We start from the raw sequence: 24,915 nt of genomic DNA, 5'->3' as shown, positions 1-24,915 counted from the left end.
TGGCGCAATTTGAAGCGACGAAGAGGTTGGCGATGGTGGCGATCAAGTGGGTACGTGCCCCATGTTGAAGCGGCGCCTTTTGCCGACGTAGATAGCGTGCAGCTTCTCCGTTTAAACGAATTGTGTAAGCGGAAGAAAAGAAGCATGTTTATGAAGCTCCTAAGCCGCAAACGCTGGTGGGTACGCTCTAAACATAGCTAAAACTGGCGCGCGACATTGCTCCACAGAGCTACCAACGAGCAGTAAAACACTAAAGCGCCTATTTTGACGCCACTTTGTTTCGTCACACACATTGTCCTTCCCACATCGCGCCGATCGCTGCGACTGAGCGATGGCGCGACCAACTTGTTGGAATCCGCTCGCGGAGAGCCCACGACATCGCGGCGGTCGCCGTGTCGCTGTGTCGCTGACTGAAAATCGCGCCATTTGAAACAGCCTTTTATCATTCGCCGCGGTGCTCCGCGTTCGCGCTCATCTTTCGCTGAGCTCGTTCATTCCGTTACAAAGTAGGGCGCCGATGCCGACGCTCGTCACAGGAACTGGCACCTAAGAACTGCGCTCTGAAAATGCCCAGCTTATGGTCTTTCATTGCTCCTAGCTGTGGCACAAAACTTTTGCTTTGCGGTTTAATACACCACATTATAATATTGAGCACCTTGCCTTCGCGCGAACACTACACCGACTTCGCCAAGGATTTGCTGCCCCAAACTCTGGAAAGCAGCGAAGCATTATGTCACCAGATATACTGTTTGTAAGTGTCACAAGAGGCTATTTGCAACCAGTTAGGACATCGCCATTGGCCTTTGTAGAAGTGGGCATCGGAAGAAAGGAAGGAAATCAACTTTATTCAAGGTCCTGCAGGACACGAGACCTTTGGGCTCTCATGGAGTGGGCGTCTCCCACGACGGAACCGGCTGGCTAAGTTTCCTGGTGGGGTCGTGGACCTGCTGGACGGCCCAGAGTTGGGGAGCGAGTTCTTCGCTCCGGATTGCTTTTAAAACTTGCGCTTGTCCGGTTCGGAGTTTATGTGAGCTTGCGAGCACGGCCAGAGTAAATGATATACGTTAAGGGATGTATCGCAATTGGTGCAATAAGACTTGTCATAGAGCTCAGGCATGTGTTGGTGTAGTCGGTTTTGCGTGGGGTATGTGTCTGTTTGTAGCATTCTCAGTTTAACCGCTTGAGCTCGAGTGAGCGTGCGGTGTGGCGTGCTATACTCTCTACGTTGTGCGTAGTAGTGTTTAGTGATTTCATTGTATGCAGTGCGGGCGTCCTTGTTCTCCGAGTGGTCGGGTGAAGCCGCGCGGTCTGTAAGCGCGCGCGCAGCCTCGTGTGCCGCCTCGTTAAGGTTGGGGACGTCGCCGATCTTTAGTCCTAAGTGTGCCGGGAACCAGTATATGACGTGGTTCTTAATCTCGTTCTTTGTAACACTTCTGAGAGCCTGTGCGCAGACCGTGCCCTTTTGGAAAGCTATGATAGCGGCTATGGAGTTGCTGTAGATGTGGGAAAGATTGTCGACGGTGAGTGCAACAGCGATCGCAGCCTGTTCGGCCAGTTCAGGCTTCCTTGCAATTACCGTGGCGGCATAGCTTCTGGATCCGCGGCCATCCACAACCGCCACTGTGTTTGCTTTGTTTCCCGCGTATACCGCCACTTCCACAAAAGCTGAGCGTTCGCGGTTCGCCAGTGCTTGGTTAAGGAGGAATTGCCCTCTCACTTGTCGTCTGCCCCTATTGTTTTCGGGGTGTACCTTTCTGGGTATAGGTCGGACCGTGATCTTGGCGCGGATGTCACGTGGGAGGTCCACGAAGTCTTTTTCTATGTCTCTTTGAGCAAAGCCTAGACTGCCTAGGATCGTGCGCCCCGGAGGCGTCATCGGAGGCGTCGTCGCTGCTGGGCTTCGGTAATTTCTTCCATGGTTTACGGCAGTATCATACACAAATAGGATGTATTTCTCATTTGTTACCATTTGTGTACTGACGATGCCACAAGCATAGGTGGCGAAACGTCTATGTTTTTGTTATTTTATTGTTGAGTAAATCCAGTGAAAGCAACACGTTGAAGTATGAGTTCCCCTGGCTTTTCGAACATTTTTTCTTCCAGGGTGTTGTGCATGCCCAGGTGCCCCAGCTTCTCGTTGCTGGTGCTGGTTGGAATGCCGAGGGCTTGCGTGGTGACCTTTCTGATTTGGGCATTAGGTCTGTCTCGTTCGGATCGTGAACAATTGAGCATTGCCGCAACGTATGCGAAGTGACAGGTGATGAACACGTGTATGAGTTTGATGAGATTGTGTTCTTTGAGGCCCCTGTGTCTATTGCTAATTCTTCTGATGAGCTCGATTGCATTGTTGGTTTTGGTTGTGAGCTTCTGAACCGTAGAGGCATTGACGCCTTTAGTCTGTACGATATAGGTTGCTCTTCTGATGACGTCTGCTGGCTACCGCTGGGTTGTCATCAGTGACCGCTGACGGCATTTCGCAGACGACGCCGTAGAAGGACTTTTACGAATTTGTGATTCTGCCTATCCCTATTCCACTCCTCATCACTGGACAATCAACAGCTTCATGGAGCGGACCAATCGAACACTTATCTACATTTTATCTAAGTATGGCGCCACTGACCACAAGAACTGGGACGCCATCTTATCTTTCGTTACGCACACGTACGACCGGCCAAGCCTAAAGTTACTGGAAATGCACCGTTGTTTCTGCTGTATGCACGCACTCCCCAAAGCTCGCGTTCATGTTTGCAACGCGAACCTATTAAGCCCTCACACAGAAAGAGACAAGTAGACTGGACACACGTCCAGTGTACTTGTCTCTTTGTATTAGTCGTTATCAAGTCTGCGCTGCAAACATGAATATGAGCACCAGCTACCAAGCTGCCGGCCACAGCGCATTGACTCTATTGGGCTTTCAGGACAATGTTCTACCGTTCTCGTGTCAGGAAGACAATTGCACAAACTCGAAGTCGTCCTGAAGAAGCTCGATGACGGGAACATCTTAAAACGTCCTGACAAGGCCATATTAAGACTTTCTAGCTTTTCTCCCGGTGACTGTGCTTAGTAGCGGACGGCTGTTCGCAAAAACAGGATGACACCGCAAGTTTCTCGCCACATCCTCTAAACAGTTCGTTAGACTCACTCGCTTGAGTGTACTATGTTGTCGCCAAAGTGACGGCACGTAATTGGCTTTCACGTGTGACGCAAGTTCACGCGGCCCACCTCAAGCCGCACCACCGCAGGTCCCTTTATTTCTCTCAGCGAGCTTCCTCTGCCCCCGGGAAAATATGGCATCACTGTGTGACTGCACAGACGAAGTAGAGTAAGGCGCATGAACTCAGCTGTATTTGGTGCTGGACTAACCTTCCCTGTGCCTTACTTTTGCATCTAGTTTCAGCGTGTAAATAAACATATTTTGTAACAATAATAATACACCACTGACTCACTCAATGAATAACTTTATTGCAACTTTAATAAAGAAGTACAGAGCGTCAGAAGAAAAAGTCCAACGCAGCTAGACAAGTCTTCATTTGTACGAAAATTGTTTCATAACTACTGCTGCTGCTGCTGTGTAAAGGGGCAGCCACCTCGTCAAGCTATTAATCTCAGTAGCTTTTTGTGGCTGCTCCTTCCTTGTGTATTTGTTTCAAGGAGAATAAAATTCAATTCAATTCAATTCTGAATCGCACGCAGTTCAGCAGCGTAGCACAAGGCACACATCAGGTGCAATTAATCCAGCATGAACAATGGGCAAGAATGAAAACGTATTCAAATGGTAATACATATACATAAAGATTTTGCAAGGTAAAACAGAGATGAACAGTACAATAAATAGCACAGAAATATGGACATATAACAAAATAAGCTTATCCAATGAAAATCTAAATTCAGGAAAATGGTCGTTTATTTGACATTCATGGCATTATATAATGTCAAGGTGGTTTTCTGTAACTCTATTCAAAACGGAAAAGAGCCTGTATCACACAACTTGTACAAACGATAGCGAAAACAAGATTAAGAAAATATTAAAGTTGAACAGAGAAATATTATTCTGCATGGTCAGCATTTTCCACAACTTCGTGACCAATGCAATAACACGCAAACACTCGAGCAACTATTAGAACCGAACAGCGAAAGAGAGCCTCTATAGTGAGAAACATACTATTTATATTGTTGTGCCTCACTGCGATACGATGCCAGGTCGGTCCTCCGCTGTGACTTCAATTAGCTCAACCAACTTTCAGAGAAATCACCCGGCTGCTCTTCGGACGGGGCCAAAAGTGGCTGAAGATCGCTCTTGAAGAGAAACAGAAACGTGATCACGTTTAGGCGCCGCATAAAGAAACGAGGAACATTTGCAGCATTGACAGCTTTGGGTCGCTATGCGTAACTTGGCGGACCTTTTGCAGCTAATGAAAAATACATATGAGAGCACTACGTCTATTCAGAATGAAACACTAAAGGACATTTTGAAAATGCCTTGCAAGAAGCAAGCCCGAGACTCCAAAAATAGTTTGAACAAAAGATTGCTTCAAGTTAGCATGGGATACGCGACGTTCTCGCATAAAAGAAACGCTAAGTTTCCTTCAAGCAGCGATATTTATTGTTCCCCGTTCACTATACTGTGAAATCGATTTGAATATTTGTGATTTCCTGGTGAGGAACATTGAAAAAAATTCGCATAAATTCTGTTTCGCCGCATGGCTTGAGTGCGCCATTGCTGATGTAGTTGCGAATAGTAACTTCTGAGGCCGAATCAAATACCAATAAAATAGTGCAAGAACCTAATCATACACTAAATTAATATAGAAGGAAATGAATTGAGTAAACTTCAATTAAACATATATCCAATAGCCAGCGCTTAATATACAGCCATCACATCATAATTTGCACACTCGGGTATTTATACCAATGGTGTGGTTCTGTCCTTAGAGTGTACATTATAAAGCATTCTTTATTAAAAATACAAAGGGAGCAGTAGTAACAACTTGGCTTGCCGAAAGGAACTTCGCATCAACTCCAACCGCCGATTTTGCCATCGCACTTCAGGCAGTCCTGCTTGTGGGTCCTGCTCTCCTCTGCTGGTCCTGCTGTGCTCTGGGGGTCTTGCTCTGCTGGTCCGTCGCCGCCGTCCCCGTGCCAGGAAGTTGCCCAGTCCACTATACGACAGTTAGCCCGGCCTTTCTTGTCAGATGCTTTCTCCTTCAGCCTGGAACACCGTTGAGTGACGTCACACTCACCCAATGCTTTAAAGGACCGATCTCAACGCTCCTGGATCAGTGGGCTTGGCGAAATGAACGTCGCATCAACTGAGACCATCCCCCTTCCTCTCGTAATTCAGGCATTCTTCTCTGGGGGCGTGTCATCCAGCTCTGCTGGTCCAGCGCTGCCGTCGCCATGCCAAGAAGCTCAAGAAGCTGCCTAGTCCATTCCTCCAGTTGTTTCGGCATTTCTTGTCAGATGCTTCACCATGGAGCACCGATGGAGCACAGCATGGAGGATAGCTCTGCCGGTGCAGCCCCACAGTCTACGTCCCAGCACGCCGCCTCGTGAAGCCAGCCTTTCTACAACAGTTTATCCAGCCTTTCGTGTCACATGCCCTTCACATGCCTATGTCTGCTTCAGCATGGATCACCGATGAGTGGCTTTACACTCACCCGAAGCTATAAAGCATAGATTTCAACGTCCTCATTCAGTGGGCTAGGCGAATTGAACTTCGCATCAAAGCTGACCATCTAACTTACTTTTTTGTAATTAAAGTTAGCAAGTCGTATTCCTCCGTAAAATCTACCAATGGCTGCCTTCTTATAGTGTTAGACCCACACACCCTTCTGATTAGGGTGCAGCGTGCAATCTGTTTCTTTGCGGATATGTCGAGTCCTACCCTAGTCTTCACGTTAAATGTCATTTAAAAGAAATCGTTCCTATTCCAAATACCATACCTGAAGCTATTGTAGCATTAAATCGCAATAATTGCATCCAGCGCTGCCATATCGTAGTCAGTGACAGATTATCCGAACTTGACAAGTTTTTGCAAGATTTCAAGCTGTAAACGTCCAAGATTGATACGCTCGAGAGCAAAATGGAATCCCTTTGTCCTTCTGCTGCCGAGCAATCCGAAAAGTTGGTTGACCTGGAAGACCACAGCCGTCACTCAGACATTGTTCTGTGTGGTTCACCTCAGAACCGAAATGAAATTTTAGCTCAGGTAAAGAATTTAGGTATAAATTAATTTCGCGAATAAATACTAGAGGTGACTTGGACATCAACTCGCATTATACATAAGCTCGATCACGGTTATGAGAATATTCCTGTAGTTTTATGCCTTGAAGATTCAAGCGAATGGAAAAAAAGTTTACCTTGTCAGCGATAACACTCGTCAATGAATAACAGCAACATATTCGTGTGGCATGATAATATAACGTCAATTATTAGCGTTATTAACATTAACCATAATTAACGTTATTATATAATTTAACGTTCCACAGTTGGTAGAACACCCGTCTCGGCTTTGCATGGTTCGATCTCCCCCCGCAGGACACCCAACTACATTAGAAGACGGGTACAAGCAGGCCACCGGCACGGTCTTTTAGAGTACCTTGGGAGGGCTTCGTGAGAGAGGTTTGTTTAGAGCACTATGCTTGCTGTGCAAGAACCAAGAGTCCTCAAAGAGGAGTCCGGTGGCCCCATGCCGCCAAATGCACAATAGGTGGGTTTTGTCACAAGTGTCTCGAACTCTCGTAGTTGCCGAGAACAAGGTCGAGAGCGAGCTTCTATGTATTTTACCAGTAAGTATCTGGCGGCAGCACTTGTCGGCCTGCCACAGCAGCGGCGAATGCTCGATTATTTCTGCGAAGCTGTGGTGGAGACATGGGGGTCCTAGAGACCCTCACAAATCTCTAGAAGGCCTCGTTCGAGATGAGAACCCATATAAACAAGTGACCGCCATGTCATGGCACATCTCTACCCGTTAGAAGTAACCAATGGATTTCGGGAGCCACCGTAATTCGAACGCCCCGCACAGGAGGCGGCCGCTCATCGATTTCACCACTTCTGCGGTTCGCCACTCTGGTGAGCGATCATAGAAACTGATGTGCAGAAGTTGCGCCGAGATTCTTCGGCTGTAAGATATAAATGCTACAAGTGTAATAAACAAAACTTTGAAATCATTGTTCGACGTCATGATTCTCATATAGCCATATTTACTAAAACGTGGTTCACCATGACATTAGAGACGAAATCTTGGTTTCTCGTTTCTACAATATATGCAGGATAGACAGGCCTGCTCACGGTGGTGCTATATCTATCATTGGTAAAATGAACTTATTTGCTTCAACGTTATATCAAGTTGACCATCACGGATGCTCCTTTATGCCAGTCAACATACATGGCTTTTCGATTAGCGTACTGCAGTATTCCGCCAACCATCACCTTCCGCAGACTTCTTAATCAAGTTCAATGACCATGGACTGAAATAGTCAAAATCACACGTAATATGGTATAATGAACTTGACTGAGGTCCTGAAGATCAACCCTTTTGACGAAGGTAGCTCCCACGTCGGGACAGTAAGGTTTAACAGTACCGCCGTATCATGGGCCTTCTGGACGACATGTACTTTATCTAAAGGAACTCCACTTTTAAGGGCTCGTCGCTATCATTTTCTTTCCTTGTCACAGTCTCTGAAAGACACAGCAGGCTCCCAAGCACATAATCCAGAGTAACGATGACATTGCACTTCTCGCTATTGACTGGTACCTCTCTTTCTGGATATAGCTTGTTAATGAAGTTTGGACTCGGATAAGTTGTTGCGTGTAACAATCTCAGAGTCACCTCTTGAGCTTTGTTAAGCTTAGTGTGTGGCACTGGGAATTCCCTTCTCTTCATGTAGTAATGCTTCGTCACTTCATTATACGTAAGTAACTGGTCCCTGCTCTCCTCCTGTATATTATTATGGTCCTGGTCGCATAGTGCAGGCATAGTAAGTGCTCGTGCAGCTGCCTTAGCCATCTCGCTTAAATTCTTCCGAGATGAATCGAACGACCCCATGTGTGCAGGAAAGCAACGGATTTCGATCCCTTGGCTGTCCATCTCACCGATAAGCTGGGCAGCCTTTTTGGTCACAAGGCTTTTGGTAAAATGTCTAATAGCCATCTTAGAGTCATTGTAAGTGCGCGTCCACTTATGGTTCCTTAAAGCCCCCCCCCAATGCTATCGCTACTTGTTCCGCGACTGTCGTGTCGTTAGTCATGGTTGTAAGATAATCTCGAGCGAGTCCATCTGCATCTACTGCATCTAGAAAGCCGTAAAGTTTTCTTTCCTCTGACGCATGCTGCATCTACAAAAGCCCATCTTCTCTGTCATGGTCCATCTCTTGCAGGGGAACTTTGGCCTTTGCCTTTATCCTTTCCCGGTTGGGCACCGGGTACATATTTCTGGGGAAAAGAGTCGTTTTGAATCTCTCTCTTACGCTATCTTTTAGTTCTACTGTGTCTTCACCATAAAATCTGGATTCAGTTGGGTACCACCTTACCTCTTCAAGTATTGCTTTACCTGACTTTATTCCGGAGAGCCTCTCCCTGAGGGTAACTTGCTGAGCTTCATTTATCTCGGATTTTGTGTTGTGGAGCCCCAGTTTCATTAATTTATCATGCGGCGTGTTAACCGGCAATGCCACTGCTGTTTTGGCATGCCTTTTAATTAAGCTGTTCAACTTGGTTATCTCTGTCTGTGTCCATCTTAGCATCAAATCTAAGCATCCCATATAAGCATCCTACATATCAGAAGTGACACAAGGCGAAAGCGTGGACCAGTCTCATGGCGCTCTGCTATCCCAGCCATCTGTGTCTGTTATGATTCTCCTTAGCAATCTTATTACCTCCTCAGTCTAGCTTGTGATGCGTTGTATTGTTCGTCTGTTGGCCTCGTTCGCCTCCAGGAATAACCCGAAGACTAATGGTTTCCACTTGCTCATTAGGTTTGCCTGCCTTCGTGGTTAGTACTGACCTGGGTTCTTCCTCGGGAACATATCCCATCGGTTTTCTACCCCTTCTCGTGTTGTTGAGTACTAAGAGTTCAGACTTATCAGGAAAGCATTTGAGTCTCATGCCTTCTAAAATGCATTCTACCTGATAAATGCTCTTCTGAAGTCTGCTCTTCGATTGTCCCATGCTTCTTTCAACGGTCATTATAGTCACATCCTCTGCATAAATGATAGACTATACATGGTCTATCCCTTTGAATCCCTTTGACACTTTTGACCTGACCAGTATGAAAAGCATAGGCGACTTGAAAAGCATAGGGGCAAGACCGACTCTTGTGGCGTCCCTCTGTCCCCGAGATCCATCTTCCTTGATTTAATATTCCCGAATCTAAGGTGAGCTGAGCGATTGCCAAGAATTATTTTCACCACTTCATAGAGTGTTCTGCCCAATCCCAATTCAGAAATGACCTCAAGTATTGCTCTATGCTTTATTCTGTCAAAAGCTTTCTTGACATCCAACCCCAAGAGAACTCGAGTGTTCTTCGGTTTGCTAAGAGCAGTTGATGTTTGATTAACAACATGGCATCTTGTGTGGAAAAACCTGGTCGATACCAATCAGATTACGCAGTAGGATGTCATTGTCCACCGCATATTTCGTTAACCTGTTCAATATGACATGCTTCATTGTATTCAATAGACATCAAGTTAACGCAATTGACCGGAGGTTAACCAATTTGAGTTGTTTCCCCGGCTTTTGCATGAAAGTATTGGCCATCCGCCATTTTTCTGCATTTACCCCATCTTTTGATAATTCATTAATTTATGTAGCCAGATATTTTATTGAGTGTTCGTCCGAATTCTTAAGCAATCTGTTAGAGATGTCATCCTGGCCCTCTGCTGACCTACTATTTAAATCATACAGAGCCGTGCGTACCTCACTTTCCGTGAATTCCTGATCCATATAGTTGCATTCTGCCCCTGAGTAGTCCGGATAACTTACTTCCACATACTGTTTCTTTAGAGGAAAGTATTTAGCTGCCAATCGCTCCATTATGCGCTCTGCGCTTGCAGTCTGACTTTCCTGGTGTACCAGCTGCGCCACTGCCGTACGTCTATTTGATTTAGTGCCTTTTTCATTGAGCAGGAAGGAGCTCAATGGCGCGCTTTCAAATGTCTGTAAGAAAACTCCTGCCACCATGCCATGCAAGCTTGATTTGAATAACAGGTTGAGCGCTTCGTCATCAGCTCATTTTCATGTCCACTGCAGGACGAAGGCGTCTACCAGTGATCTCTAAACACCAGTGTCTTGCGCTAGCAGAACGAAACGTGTACCAGCAAATGCCCTAATTTTATCATCCCACCTAATTTCTTGCCGTCATCGAGTGCGTTTTCCTCACCTTGGAACCAATTGTGTAACTCTAACAGTCCACAGGTTATCTACCCTAAACATTACAGGGTCTGTCCAGTTCCATTCCTTTCTTTTACTGTGAACTACAATATTAGCTATTGCTTTTTTCTCTCTGAGCCACACCGTTGTCTCTTAACGTTGCGCCAAAATGTTTCGTTCCATCGCTCTTTGAGCGGTCCTCAAATTGTTCTCGAGCCTTTTGGTTAACGTGAAAGTTTCTGCTCCATATGTTAGCACCTGCAGATTTCAATGATTGTACACTTTTCTTTTCAATGGCAGTGGTAAGATCCCTGTCAGGATTTGGCAGTGCTTGTCCTTGTACTCCAACCCATTTTTATCCTTATGTAAATTTTCTTCTTATGATCAGGAACCCCTGTGAGTTGTTTACCTAGATAACGTATAGTCTTGTACAGACACTAGAAGCAGACTGGTGAACGAAAATTCTTCTTTCCATGTTAGGGGTTGAACATTGTTTTTGTGCACATTGATATTCAACTCTACTCTTGCAATTTCTCGGTTAAAGTACTCATTCATTTGTTTCAACACATCCCTAGTGCCGCTGAACAGGGGAATGTCGTCTGCAAACCGAAGGCTGTTGAGATATTCGACGCTGAACATCACTTAAGCCTTCGCAGTCTAATAGCTTAAATATGTCTTCCAAACATGCAATGAATAGCATTTGAGAGATCGTATCTGCTTGCGTGACCCCTTTCTTGATAGGTTATCGTCTGTTTTTCTTCTGAAGAAGCAAGGTAGCTGTGGAATCTTCGCAGATATTTCCCAACATATTGACGTATGCCTCCTGTCTTCCATGAATACCCAGTGCCTCCATGACTGCTGGTATCTCTGCTGAAAAAATATATTCGGATAAACTATGAACGCCATGTAGAGATGTTGATTGTACTACGTAGATTTTTCAATTGACTAATTCATGACATGGATGTGTCTCATTGTAGGGTATCCCTTACTGAAGCTAGCCTTTTCTCTAGGCTGACAGATGTCAAGCGCTGCCCTGGTTCTATTGGAAATTATCTTAAATATTTTATAAAATACTGAAAGCAAGCTATTATGGACCTATTATTTGTCATTTCCGTAACATCTTGAGTTTCACGAATTAGTATCATGTTGGAGTTCCTTCAACTCTCTGGTACACTGGAGATGTCATGAGGCATTATATATAGAGGGCGGCAAGCTTTTCAAGCATATCTCCTCCATCTTTGAATAAAAAGATTTTTGTTCCATCTTCTCCTGCCACTTTGGCCCGGAACATCCTTTGGAAGACCGTTCCAAATTTATCGCTAGTTATATAAGGATCCTCTCTGTTTTCAATGAATAGCTCCAATGAAAGTTGCGTGGCTGCATTGGGTACTGTACAAGCGAGTATAGAATTCTTCTCCTGCTTTTCCTGAATTGTCATGGGGACTAACGAGTACACGGGAAAGAGAAGAAACCGTACATTACAATATTTACAGGCTGCCGCTACCGCAGAATGGCTGACATCATCTCATGTGGCATGTCCTGTCTTGGCATGCTGATACGCGATGCCTCGTAACATCACTCTCCGCGGACTGAGCACCGTCACGGCACCTTGTAAAATCAGCCAGCACTGCTGCTGAAGTAGCGTTATAGCCGCGACACGCGGAGAACACCAGTAATAGAAGTAAAAGAAAAAGACGGGTGGCGTGGAAGCGGAGTGGTGAGGTAGTCAACGTCGTTGAACTTGCGGATAACTTTGCAGTTTCCGTTGTAGCTAGGCAGGAGCGTCTCGCACAGGCCTTGGAGTCGAGGCAACATCCAGAGTAGGACCAGAGATTCAGGAGGGTACTCGACTTCATGGTGCCGGTTTTCATAGCGCTCTTTTTGGGAGGCACACGACGGACATAGCCTAGTGCGAGCAACCTGGCGGTCTATTCTGGTTCGAGAGATGACGTCCTGAGCATATGCGGTGGGCATGGGGTGATCAGCAGGAAGGAGCGTCTCGAAGGGCAATGCAAGGGTTGCCGCCGTAGTGGAGAAAGAACGGCGAATATGCAGCGGCGTCATCCCGGGATGAATTGTAGGCAAAAGTAACGTAAGGTAGGGTGGGATCCTAATCGCGGTCATCAATGGAGACGTAGATAGACAGCATATCCGTGAGAGTTCGGTTGAGGTGCTCGGTAAGACCGTCGGTCTGTGGATGGTTCGCTTTCCCTTATTTAGCTTGCCGTGGCGTGTCTAAAATTGCGGCGGCATGAAACGGACAGTTTAAAAAGCCGCCAGAACGGATCCTCTGCAAAGAGGAGTTGGCAGAGCAATACCGAACATGTGCCGAAAGGACTCGATAACGTTATACGGCCACGCAAAACCTTTTGTTATACGCAAATAAACCCATGCCCACCGGCAGGTGCGAGTAGCCACTGCCTGGGCGATCGGTGGAAACCAACTTCTATTCCTTTCGGAACAGGGCACTCTCTGGGCATTCAGAAAAAAAAATCCAGTTTTATTGGCCCTAATAATGCATCTTTAACACGTACACGTCACTTTGACACAATGAGTTGTCGCGGTTTTGCGACGTCGAGTGACATAAAGGTGAAATGTGTGCAGCCTGATACCTTTTGACCAATAGCAGAGGGTTAATGGCAAATAGCCGTTGAATCAGAAAGAATTATTTTTTATTTCTTCGGTTGAATCATGCATAATCAGTATGTGCACATCATGTCAGAATGGGAGCTATCCCAGTTTTCATGAAGCGGCACGACAGACAGACAGGCGATGTGGGGGTTGGTCCAAAAAAGTTTTTGACCAATCACGAAGGGCTGATTGCAGAATTGGAATAAAAAAGTTTGGAATAGCTTTGCGTTATAGCACCGCAGCTACGAATAATTTCGTCACTGACCTTTGCTAGGAAACAGCCGCCACGATCGGTAAGAGGCTGGCGCAGGGCCCCGTGTCGAAGAATGACGTCATTGAGAAGAAAGCTTGCAACGTCTGTAGCGCTGCTACTGGGTGTGGTGCACGTGATGGCGTATCTTTTCGTATAGTCAGTTGCGACGGCAATACATTTGTTGCCGGATACGGCCATACGGAAAGGTCCGAGATAGTCAAGGCTGACACGAAATAAGGGCTCCGATGGCATGTCGACAGGTTGAAGCAGGCCAGCCTGTCGAAGAGCAGGACGTTTGGGCCGTTGACAGCGCTCGCTGGCAGCAATGTATCGGCGCACAGAACGATACAAGCCAGGCGAAAAGAACTGCTGTCGCACGTGCTCGTAGGTGTGTGAGGCGCCGAGGTGTTCCGAAGTTGAAGCATCGTGTAGACGTTGAAGAATAGTGGTACGCAGTTATCGAGGAATAATTAGCGAAAAGTCTCGCATGTCGGGTTTCATGTCGCGACGGTATAAAACTTCATGGCGTAGGACATACTGACGTAGGGAAGGGTCGGAGAAGGGTCGTTGTCATGGCCAGCGAGGCTAGCAGAGTCCACCGGATGGCGCGAAAGAGAATCGGCATCATGATATACCCTGCCAAATTTATAGATTACCGGAAATATATATTCCTGTAGTGTGACAGCCCAGCGACCAAGACGACCAGTTGGGTCTCTGAGCGATGACAGCCAACAAAGAGCCTGGTGGTCGGTAAGAACCGAGGAGGCACGGCTATGCAAATATGGGCGAAATTTCGCGACAGCCCAAACCAACGTAGGACACTCGTATTCAGTGACTGAATAGTTCCGTTCAGACGTGGAGGGAAGGCGGCTGGCGTATAGAATAATACGCGTTTGGCCATGCTGGTGATGAGTGAGGACGGCGCGAATTCCATGTCCGCTAGCGTATGCGCGAACTTCAGTGGTCGCGGATGGGTCAAGTGAGCCGATATAGGCGGGGAAGTGAGCAAGTCGATCAGCCCCGAGAATGCCGCCGCTTGGTTGTGGCCCCACGAGAAGGGGACGTGATTGTTCAGAAGGCTGCTTAGAGGTCGGGGCTATGATGGCGAAATTGCGTATAAAACGGCGGAAGTACGAACACAATCCCGCAAAACTCCGAACGTCTTTAGTAGACGAGGGCACCGGGAAGTTCTTGACGGCGCTAATCTTGTCAGGGTCAGGTTCGACACCTGTAACACTTACAGGATGGCCAAGCACAGTGATTTGTTGTCTGCCGAAAGTACACTTTTTGGAGTTTAGCTGGAGCTCCGCTCGACGAAAGTCAGCTAGAACGGTCTTCAAACGAATAAGGTGATTTTCAAACGTTGGGAAAAATAAAATGACATCGTCCAGGTATCAGAGAGAGATGGACCTATTGTAACCATGAAAGAGAGAATCGATCATGCGTTCCAAGGTTGCGGGGGCGTTCCACAGTCCAACGGACATAACTTTGAGCGGATAGAGGCGTCCAGTGTGACAAAGGCAGTTTTTTCTTGGTCCACATCATCAGCGCAAACCTGGCAGCAACCCGAGCGCAGGTCTACGGATGAGAAGTATCTCGCACTGTGAAGATAGTCAAGGGCGTCATCAATTCGTGGCAGCGGATATACGTCTTTGCGCGTTATTTTAATTATGGCTTGATAGGTATCTGAGGGAAAGCACTATCATTATTGAACTCTTATCAATCATTTCGGCAACACGTGGTATAAATAATGGTACGCAGTCTGAACCTAAACGTCTCATGTGAGGTTTCCCTCAAGCAAGTGCGCTAGGACCTTTACTCTTCAACATTTATATAAATGATATAATAAACAGTAACCATGACGCAAATTTTGTCATCTATGCGAATGATACAAGCCTGTTTTTTCGCCGGTAATGACATTTCAGAACTATTTGATCAATGCAAGGTTGCAATGAAAGCTCTCGAGGATTGGTCCACTGCTAATTCAATGAAGATCAACGAGGGTAAGACTAAGGCTGTCATTTTCAGACCAAAAAATAAACTTATCCCACCGCATGAAGATATTATTTTAAATTCACGTCCTGTAGAAATAATAGAGCAGTTCAAATACCTAGGGTCCTATATTTTCCTCCAATATACGGGATTATCGCGTCAATTACGTCTCAAAAATCAAATAGCTCAAATCACTGGTGCCATAGGTCGTTTAAGAAACATCCTTCCTACACAAAGTAAAATGCTGATTTACAACTCCATCTTCCACTCGCATTTGTACTATTGCCACTTAGTTTGGGGTACCACAACCTTCATTAACCTTGAACGCATTCACCTAATCCAAAAAAGGTATTTCCGACATGTGTATAGTACGTCCTACCGACATCCAAGCACAGCTATATTTAGTCATTCTAGAGTGATTAAAGTACATAACCGCTATAAATATCGCCTCAGTGTCATCTTTAAATCGGAAATTAGGAATGATATAACCAATCGGAGGAAATTAGCAGAACTAAAAAAAAAAACGTTAAGCTATCCAACCAGACATGGCGAGGAATGGATAGTACCGACACCTCGACTTAAACTTGGACAAGAACGCCTTCACTATATTCTTCCATCTCTTCTTAATGGTTACAGTCTCATTAACAGTCTCAATAATTTCGATTTGTTTTCTTGTTCACGCGAAGAGCTTCATACTATGTGTTTTAATAACATGGCTTGAATTTACTTGTGTGCACATATTGCGGTATCGTGTATACTTTAGTGATTACTTGATATACTTATCTGTTTGTTTGTTTTTAATTGTGCAAGTTCCAGTACTGCCTCCCTGCTGAACATTAGGTTTGTAGACTTGTCAAGCTGCCCTGGTGTAGCTTTTTTCTGCAACCCCTCCATCTGTATTGTAAGATGGGAAAATGAAATTGAAATTGAAATCGAAATAGTCGACGCAAAATGTACAGCTGCCATCCTTTATTTAACAAGACGGCAGGTGCCGCCTACGAACTGGAAGAAGCCTCTATGACGCCTTTGGAGAGCATCGTATCGACCTCACGTTGTATGACCTGGCATTCGGAATGAGACACACGACATGGACGCCGTTTGATAGAATAACATCTCCTGTATGTATTCGATGACTTACGAAAGAAATTTGACCCAGAGGGCGGTCATCGAAGTCGAAGATATCCCTGTAAGTCGCTAGGAGGTGGTGGAGTTCTGCGGCTGGACAGGTCGGAAGGTCAGGGCCAATTATCTTGGTTATTCCGTCGGGGACTGAACTCGCCGGACCCGTTGCAAGAGAGGACGAACAAGTTTCAGCCTCTAGTACCGCGATGTCACATGCATCAAGCGCTGGCACGTTGGCCACTGAGGCACCTTGCGGGATAGCTTGCGTCGAGTTACAGCAGTTAAGGAGTGGGAGGTGGATGTGGTTGGCAACAACACTCACGAGGGTGCGTGGCACAGCCCGTCAACTATTGTAGATTCTACGTAGCCACCGCCGGGGACTGGTGATGCCGTCGTCAAGGCAACACATGTCGCGGCTTGCGGTGACAACCGAACGTAATCGACAAAGCATAAGCAGTGTGACGATGAAGGTGGAACATCAGCAAGTTGAGGGAGCTCAACTTGAAGCACGCCGGTTGCAGAGTCAATGAGAGCGGCATGCGCCGACAAGAAATCCAGTCTGAAAATGACGTCCTTGGGGCATTACTCGATGACAGTAAACAAAACAGATATATGGTGACCAGCGATGGTGGTACGAGCTGTGCACAACCGGATTATCGCGAGATTTTGCCCAGTAGCGCCAGTAGCCGTGGAGGTAAGTACATGCTTGAAGCGGCGACGAAGTTGGTTACTCATCAAGGAGATTGATGTCCCAGTATGAACGAGTGCGGGAACAGTTAAGCTGTCAGCGTCGATCAAGTTTAGTCGTGTGGGCAATACGAGGAGAGGATTTGAGGTGGAACTCCGTGTTCTCCAGTTGATCTGGAGTTGGAACATGGAGCGTGACTCCGTGTTCTCCAGTTGGTCTGTTAAACTTTTTTCACGCCTATAAATTATTCAGCTATGTATTTCTTCATATCTAAATTAGGTCTGCTGCAGTTATGATTCAAATATGTTCTTTCTTTATGGACTAGATGATCAATGTTTTTGTATTCATGTAATCGCAATTTTTCTAGTCTTTACGAAATATGTTGCTCAACTCTGCTGCTCGGACGTTCCTGGGGTCTTGGGACCAGTCAAGCTGCCATGAGCAACCTTTTCCCCAGTTTCCCACCACAACACTGTATTGTACTTGTTTTGTGGAAAAATAAACATTCATTCATTCGTTCATGTCGTAGGTGGAGCCTCACCTCTAACTGCGTCCCTTACTTTCCCTGTCGTAGGTTGAGCGGCGATGTCGGGCGTCGTCGTAGAGGCGAAAGAGACGACGGACGACGTGCTGGGGGCGAGCGGGACTGGTGAATTCAGCACGACCAGGAGCGGGTGTGCGGCGTAGGGGTGGCATCAAAAGGCTCTAAGCCGTACGGGCGGTTCACAAGGCTGGACGCGGTGATAGCTATCATTGTTGTGCGGCTGAGTGTGCTGAAAACGGTGGTAGTTGTCGGTGCGGCCAGCAGTGTCATCCCCGGAGAACGGTGACGGCCAACGGTTTTTTTTTAATTATGGGGCTTTACGTACCAAAACCACTTTCTTATTATGAGGCACACTCTGGAGGACTCCGGAAATTTAGACCACCTGGGGTCCTTTAACGTGCACCTAAATCTAAGTACACGGGTGTTTTCGCATTTCGTTCCCCTCGAAATGCGGCCGTCGTGGCCGCGATTTCATCACGCGACCTTGTGCTTAGCAGCCCAACACCATAGCCACTGAGCAACCACGGCGACCCAACGGTTGTTGCAATGGCGCACAACGTGACCAATACGGTGACAGTTAAACCAAATTGGCCGATTATCTGCGGTCCGCTATTCAGCCGGATTCCGGAGCGAGCGTAGAACCGTTGTTCTTGGGGCAGCGACCTAGGGCAAAAGTCAGGTGCAGATGGCGAAACCTAAGTTGCCCAGTTCCTCTCGCACAATGGACTGGACCAGGGAAACAGCCGGCATGTGAAAATTCCCATGGCCACTGTTGGAAAGAGCAGAGGCAATTGCTTCGATTGCCCGACGAACGAGTTGTGTATGTTCTGAAGGCGGCGACGACTGCAGACAAGAGACCTGTGCATTTTTGCATGATGACCTCGGAGCGGTGTTCGGTAGCCTGGCGAATGTCCTTGCAATACGCCGGCTTTTGGCATGCTCAAAACGCCGGCGTTCAATTATTTTGTCAATGGTTGCCGAATTCTGGCACAGTAATAGGTTGAACGCATCGTCTGTGATTCCCTTCAGCTCGTGACCAACCTTATCCGACTCCGTCATGTCACTGTCGACTTTACGGCAAAGAGCCAAGACATCCAGAATGTAGTATATGTGTGGTTCAGTGGATATCTGAGCGCGGATGGACAGCTCTTTCATTGCGGCTGCTTTTCGACCTAGGGGCTTCCAAAACAAGGCCCTATGTTTTCTTTCCTAACTTCCAATTTCTGCCTCATGGGATTCGAACCTGAGAGAAAACAGCACGTTCTCCCGAAACAGTGTTGGGTCCCAGCGATTGATCTCACTGATGCCTTCATATTCGGCAATCGAATCTACGACGCCAACTTCATCCGTACCGCGGAACGTCCCTGGATCTTCAGGATGCGTAACAACGATCATTGACGTTGTTGTCGTGGCTGGTGTAGGTGTCGTACTGGCCGGCACAGGTGTGGTCGTGGTATCGTCTGCCATCATGATGACCCCAACTCGACGACCACTGCGGAGCTCCATTGTACAGCACATCTGGTACCCCGCACCTTCACCAAATTATCACGGGGATTCACGAGTACACGGGGAAGAGAAGAAACCGTATATTACAATATTTACAGAGTGCTGCTACCGCAGGATGGCTGACAGCATCTCACGCGGCATGTCCCGTATTCTTTCTCTACGCAGAGTGAAGCGGTCCTTTAATGGCCTGCTCATACGTGATACCTCGTAACAATATTAACGAAATTGCTGATGATATTATCCTGCTTATCGTTCTCTGAATACATCGTGACCTGCGCTATGCCATGTTTTGTTCTCATTGACTTCATGCTGCAGTCATTTTTACTGCTTCTGCAATGATTTCGACGTTAAAGTTTCGAATATCGATTACTATCATATTGTTTTGTCACCTTCCATTGTTCAGCAAGTTCTATGTGATCTCGAGAGTTCGACACTTTCATGCTTTGTCGTTTCTTTATTAGGTCCTTGGTTACTTGGTGGGTTACAAGTGTGTACGCTCCCGCTTAAAAGCAGCCAAATACCCCACTTTGCCTGTTACGCGTGTGTGCGAATCCTTCCCACAGAAGTTAAAAGGATCGATGAAATATAGTACAAGATGTTGCGAACAACTGCCAATGCTAGCAATTCCGTGCATTTATCGCATTCTGCATAATCAAAACAAGCTAGTTTGAAAGCATAAACAATTTGGGATTCACTACCCATACTAACTATATCACTACAATGTCAACCGCATTCTTGCTTTCTTGCATCAAATAATTTTTTACCTTCCGCTTCCTTTAGACCGCTTCCTTATCTAGCATTAATCTGACTAAAACTCCAGTACGTTTGTTCAATCTGAGACCCTTACGCTGCTACACTTTTATCCGCACTCAAAGTTATCCAAAACCATTCAGCTCGGCTCATTGTTGCCGGCTATTCTCGTACCGCCAGTATTACTGCAATAAAAATCTTCTTGAGACCTCCTTAACTATTCCAACAGACAAAAACTAGCGCGCGTATGTTTTTTTCATAAGATCTTGTTTACCAAGCCTGAGCTGAAGCACACCTTGTTCTCAGCACCTTGCATCGTTTGATCTCGTGTCGACAATCGCTTAAAAGTTCGAGTGCTATGCGCCCAGACCAGCACGTACTGTCATTCTTCCGTTTGAGGGCCTCATCTGAATGAAATGAATTCCTTGCCTCTATCGCCAGAAACGCGGTTCCTACTTTGTTGAAGACTGCCATTTCGAACATGTTTTATTCTCAATCCTATCTTTAGCGTCGTTATTCTATGGAGAGTATTTAAATAAAAAATGAAAAGGAAGCAGTGTTCAATCCAACTCTCGGCTTGTACACAGATGGCACTCTTGATAAAGGTAAATTATAGATATGACAAAGATAAATGCAGCTCCCAGTCGGTGTCGAGACCGACTCAGATTCACTGAGCAGGTCTGATTCACTGATTGTATCTATTCGGTCTGACTCAGATACACTGATTGTTCAGATTCGAGTGGGAGTGGTCGTAGAGCTCACTCCCGCCATAGTAGGCATAATCCATAAAAGTCAAACCTGTGCTTATCAGAAGGTTAAGGCTTACAAGTGCGCAAGTTTTCATGCGAGAGCATTACTTGGCTCATTGTGCTACGCCGACGTCACCAGAAAACGGTGGTAGAAAAGCCGTCGGTGGTAGCAAAAGAAACGATAGGAGAAAAAGAAGCGTCGCAGTCTAAACCGATGGGCGCAGCATCGATTATGACATCGAATTATCGAACAGCTAGCTGCAGGAAGCAAGGATAGTAGTTTTATCGGTCGCATAAACATGTAAACATAGGTATGCTAACTACATTATCAAGCATGGTGCTGCGCAGGCACAAACATGAACACATCTCCCTGGATGACCGCGGAAATTCTCTGTCAAAATGATGGAGGGAGGAAGCGCGGCAGCGGGCAAATTGACCTTCGTGCTGCGTCTCGCTTCAGCACCAACTAAGCCGAGAAAACGCAATGCGTGGCGAGACTCTGTCCCCGTTGCAGGTGGCTTTCAAAATATATACAGCGGCCCGGGTGGCCGCGCGTGACTGCCTGGACAGCCCGTAGTAGAGTTGGCCTGGGAGCCCGATGAATAAATTTATTGTCAACATCATGATGCCGGCCGGAAAAGCACTATCATAACTCGGTAATGTGATGTCATCATGCTGAAAAGTGGTGTCATCGAGAAAGAACACTGAACGTAATGTGCGTGAAACAACGCTTTCATGAGAACTACGCAAATAAAACTGAAATGTCCGTCCTATCATCGTGCGCTGTTGTGACCTCACAAGCAGCAACATTTTTCCACCACACAAAACTCAGCGGCATACTCAGCGAAGGTAATGCTCTAGCACTTACACATCATAAGAATTGCTGAGCTTCGCCTTTTTTTTTGAAAGTTGCCCGCCTATATAAAAGCCGAGCTGCATTCGAGATCGACACATGTCCAGAAATGGCGTGAAGAGACTCTCGCAGTCAGACATTCGCACCTTTGGCCACGGCAAGACCACTACGAATAGGCAGCAAAAACGACCGTAAGATTTGACCCCATAATCCCACTAGCTGCATTAAAAGTCAAGCATTCAAACTGTCTAATAAATGTGCCTCGTGTATTTACTCCTTCTGCGCTCATCTGCTCCTTTATTTTGAGGAGTACGCACAGGTCGTTTCGCTGAGCCCACTGCGGCTGCGTGCCCGATACACTCCACCCAAATTTTTTTCGTACGCCTGCGCCGTTAGACACTTCCCTTGAACTAGCATCCTGGTGTACGACCTAGAAGTAACGCTGCCAGCGCTCCCCTCATGTGCCCGCTTGCCTTCCTTTGCTCCATCCTCTCTATGCTTGTTCAGCCAGCTCCCAGCTTGGGAGATTCCTGATGCTACAACACTCAGACATTTCAGAGCATTACAAGGAGCTGGCGATTATTGGGAGGATAAGGGTATAAAGCTCGTTACCTGTACGTATTGTCGGGGTCACTCAGGAGGTTTTTGCACGACCTCGAGGCGTAGAACACGACAGATACCATGGAGATTCCCAGCCAAATCTCTTGGTAGCTCCCAACGTATCCAAAGACCTCCTCCACCTGTGGAAACAATAGCCGCACGTGACAAATTTCGGACAGTGCAGTGAAGTGTATATTGGCTGCTACCAGACCTTTGCAGTCTCTACAATGATTGTAGGCGTATGTCGACGTACTCATTCACGACATGCTGACTCGTGCTCGGCCGAATGAGACAGAGTGAGGGACGGCCTGTGTGAGTAGACGTGAGTGTTGCCACGTTGTCGTCATGGTGGCCATGGCAGAACGGCGAGCCACAAAACTAACTCAATGGGACAAACATATGCCCATGAAATCAAGTTACACTCAGGCCGAACAATACTGACGAGCACATGCGTGTACCGTAAAATTATGATCTGCGGGTCAAGCGCGTCGACTATTTATACGTGACTTGTCCAAAATTCCAGAGGGATCGCAGGTGCTGCCAGGCCTTGCAGAAAACACTACACTATTGGCGTCGCGCTTGCGATCATAAGATCGGATGCGCAATAACTAAAATCCGCTACAGCAACCGAGAATATCCTGATACGTGCAGGTGCGTCATGCGCCGAGTGATAACTAGCAACATTTGTAAGCCGGTGAGCGATACTAGGAAACATATTTTAGCGTGTGATAAGCAAAGACATGGGTCACAATGAACACAGTGAGTACTGGTTAACGTGAGTACGAGCTAAAGTCTATGACGATAATTACGAATGGACGTTGGCACGAACGTGGCTGAGTGTCGGCGAGTGTCAGTGGCGGTGAGTACGTACGCGAGTAACTGTTTGTGAGCATTAGTTAGTTTGAGCAGGCAACGTGAGTGAGGAAATGTGAGTTTAAGCTGGTGTACGATTATCGTTGGGATAGCAATGATAGGAACACTCGAGGTGTATGTCGGCATGAGGCTCCGTGTAAAGTTCAGTGCTCATATCGCGTGTCGCATGCCGCATGCGGCAGGTGCGAGGGAGAGCTTGCAAAGTTGAGCAGGAAAGGATGGCGGATTGATGCGCGTCGTATGCCCGCTTGGTCAGCAGGGTTACCAGGTCGCTCGAACTACTGATCGCCAAATTCTTCTCCGTGCTAAACCAAGAGTAGCCTAATTCGAAAATTTCACATAGCCTAAATGTAGCCACAAATCAGTGTTCCTTTAGAGGTGTTGCAGGCTTAGTAAATAATTTTTTCACAAGGAAATCTATATACTAGTTTCTTGCACAAAAAGCAGGAAGCCGGGATTTCACCAGAGACTTGCGCTGGAGCTGCTCAATGAGCAAACAAAAAGGCGATAAATAAAGTTTCCTGTGTTTTCAAAGGCATAAATTAAGTAGGGGTTGCCCACTCCAGCATTTTGGTGGGGCTTTATCTGCACTCGAGGATGTTTTTTTGAATACATGCTAGACAAACGGCTGCAAAAATGTTTTACTGTTTCCTTGCATTCACACTCGTTGGAGCCACTTGGCTAGGTAAATGTTGTCTTTATGACAAATGAATTTCTCATTTTTCTTGAAAGCAATCACAAATAAAGAACACACAAACAGCGTCACTCAATGAATGCGCTAAGCAATAGTATGGATTCAGCATATATGTTATCAGAATTGCACAAAACATAATGCGAACCCAAGACACGAAACAATACACTCAATTACAAGAGAAAATACAGGACCACAGATGATGGTTGCAGCTGATACACAGGAATGACATTGCCAACGAAGTGGCAACTACAATACTTTGCAGAATTTATTAGCAAAAAAGGGTACTTGGTGATTGGCGGCTCACTAATGATCGGCTACGCTTTTGCTGCCACTGAATCTGGTTTGCGAGGAGCTATTTCAAATGACAGTAGGAAAAACGCGGGTTACAGAAAAAAAAATGGAAGGCGATTAAACCTTCAGTTGCAGTGAATGACCGACAATGTCTTGCTGAGCGATCTGCTGTGGCGGAGTCACCGCGCACCGCACTTTATCGCGTCACACGTAGCGTGTACGAGGAGCGTCGCAATCAATTTCTTCAGTGCACTATCTTCAGGATCGGCCCACATTTTGAAGGATGATGACGCGTTAACTGATTTGAATTTTTTTATGCAATTTAGCATGTCAAAACTGCTATCCGTTTACGAGGCGCACCATCATGAGGAAAAATCCTCCGCGGCGCACTGGTTGCACGATGAGGCGCCTGTGTTAGATGTCCACTGTCGGAATCTCACCATTGGACAATCTTATTTATTTATTTATTTATTTAAAGAAACACTATTTCGCCCTAAGGAGAAAATAATGAACACAATAGTAACATGATAGAATGCTACACGAAGAAGACTCGTATCTTTCGTACCAGAATGAATTGTAGTATACAAAAGATAGTCAAATGAACACGCATGGCGTACTGTGCGCACACATACGCGGAAAGAAGGAATTCGAGCAATGCGAGCAGCATTGGCTAAAACTGCAGGTTGTTCTCGGCGTGTTCGCCTTGCGTCGGCCTCACGTTTCTGTACTGCGGCACGCTCATGGCGGGCACGATGTGAGCGTCTGCTTTGCGCTTTGCAACTGCAGGCTTTTGCTGTTTCAAAGCGTGATTGTGGCTAGGAGGCCGAGGCCAGGCGACAACGTTGTGAAGTTGCACGGCGTTGTCGCCTAGCCTCGGCCTCCTGTTTCCGCAGTCTGGGTGCCACGGGCGTTGAGCTGCAGCGTTCGCCGCACTCCCAGCAGCACGTTGTTCCTGCGACTGGACCACGAAGTGGTCTTGGTGCGTTTGCGGGCCCTCGTTA

At 46.6% G+C, this 24,915-nt stretch overlaps 1 protein-coding gene across 1 annotated transcript in view; it reads right to left on the bottom strand.

Moving 5' to 3' along the window:
- Positions 1-3,458: 3,458 nt before the first annotated feature.
- The window catches only part of LOC135919109 (uncharacterized), a 374,349-nt gene continuing 352,892 nt past the window's right edge, over positions 3,459-24,915 (bottom strand). Inside the window, exons 8-9 of the mRNA XM_070538765.1 lie at positions 22,069-22,196; positions 3,459-4,296 (exon numbers count right to left, since the gene is read on the bottom strand). Coding sequence (XP_070394866.1) covers positions 4,230-4,296; positions 22,069-22,196 — 195 coding nt within the window. The 3' untranslated portion in view covers positions 3,459-4,229. The remainder of the gene's footprint in view (positions 4,297-22,068; positions 22,197-24,915) is intronic.

This window comes from Dermacentor albipictus, chromosome 1 (assembly GCF_038994185.2).
Source record: "Dermacentor albipictus isolate Rhodes 1998 colony chromosome 1, USDA_Dalb.pri_finalv2, whole genome shotgun sequence".
NCBI classification, from domain to species: Eukaryota; Metazoa; Arthropoda; class Arachnida; order Ixodida; family Ixodidae; genus Dermacentor; species Dermacentor albipictus.
This window is presented reverse-complemented; position numbering and strand designations above follow the sequence as displayed.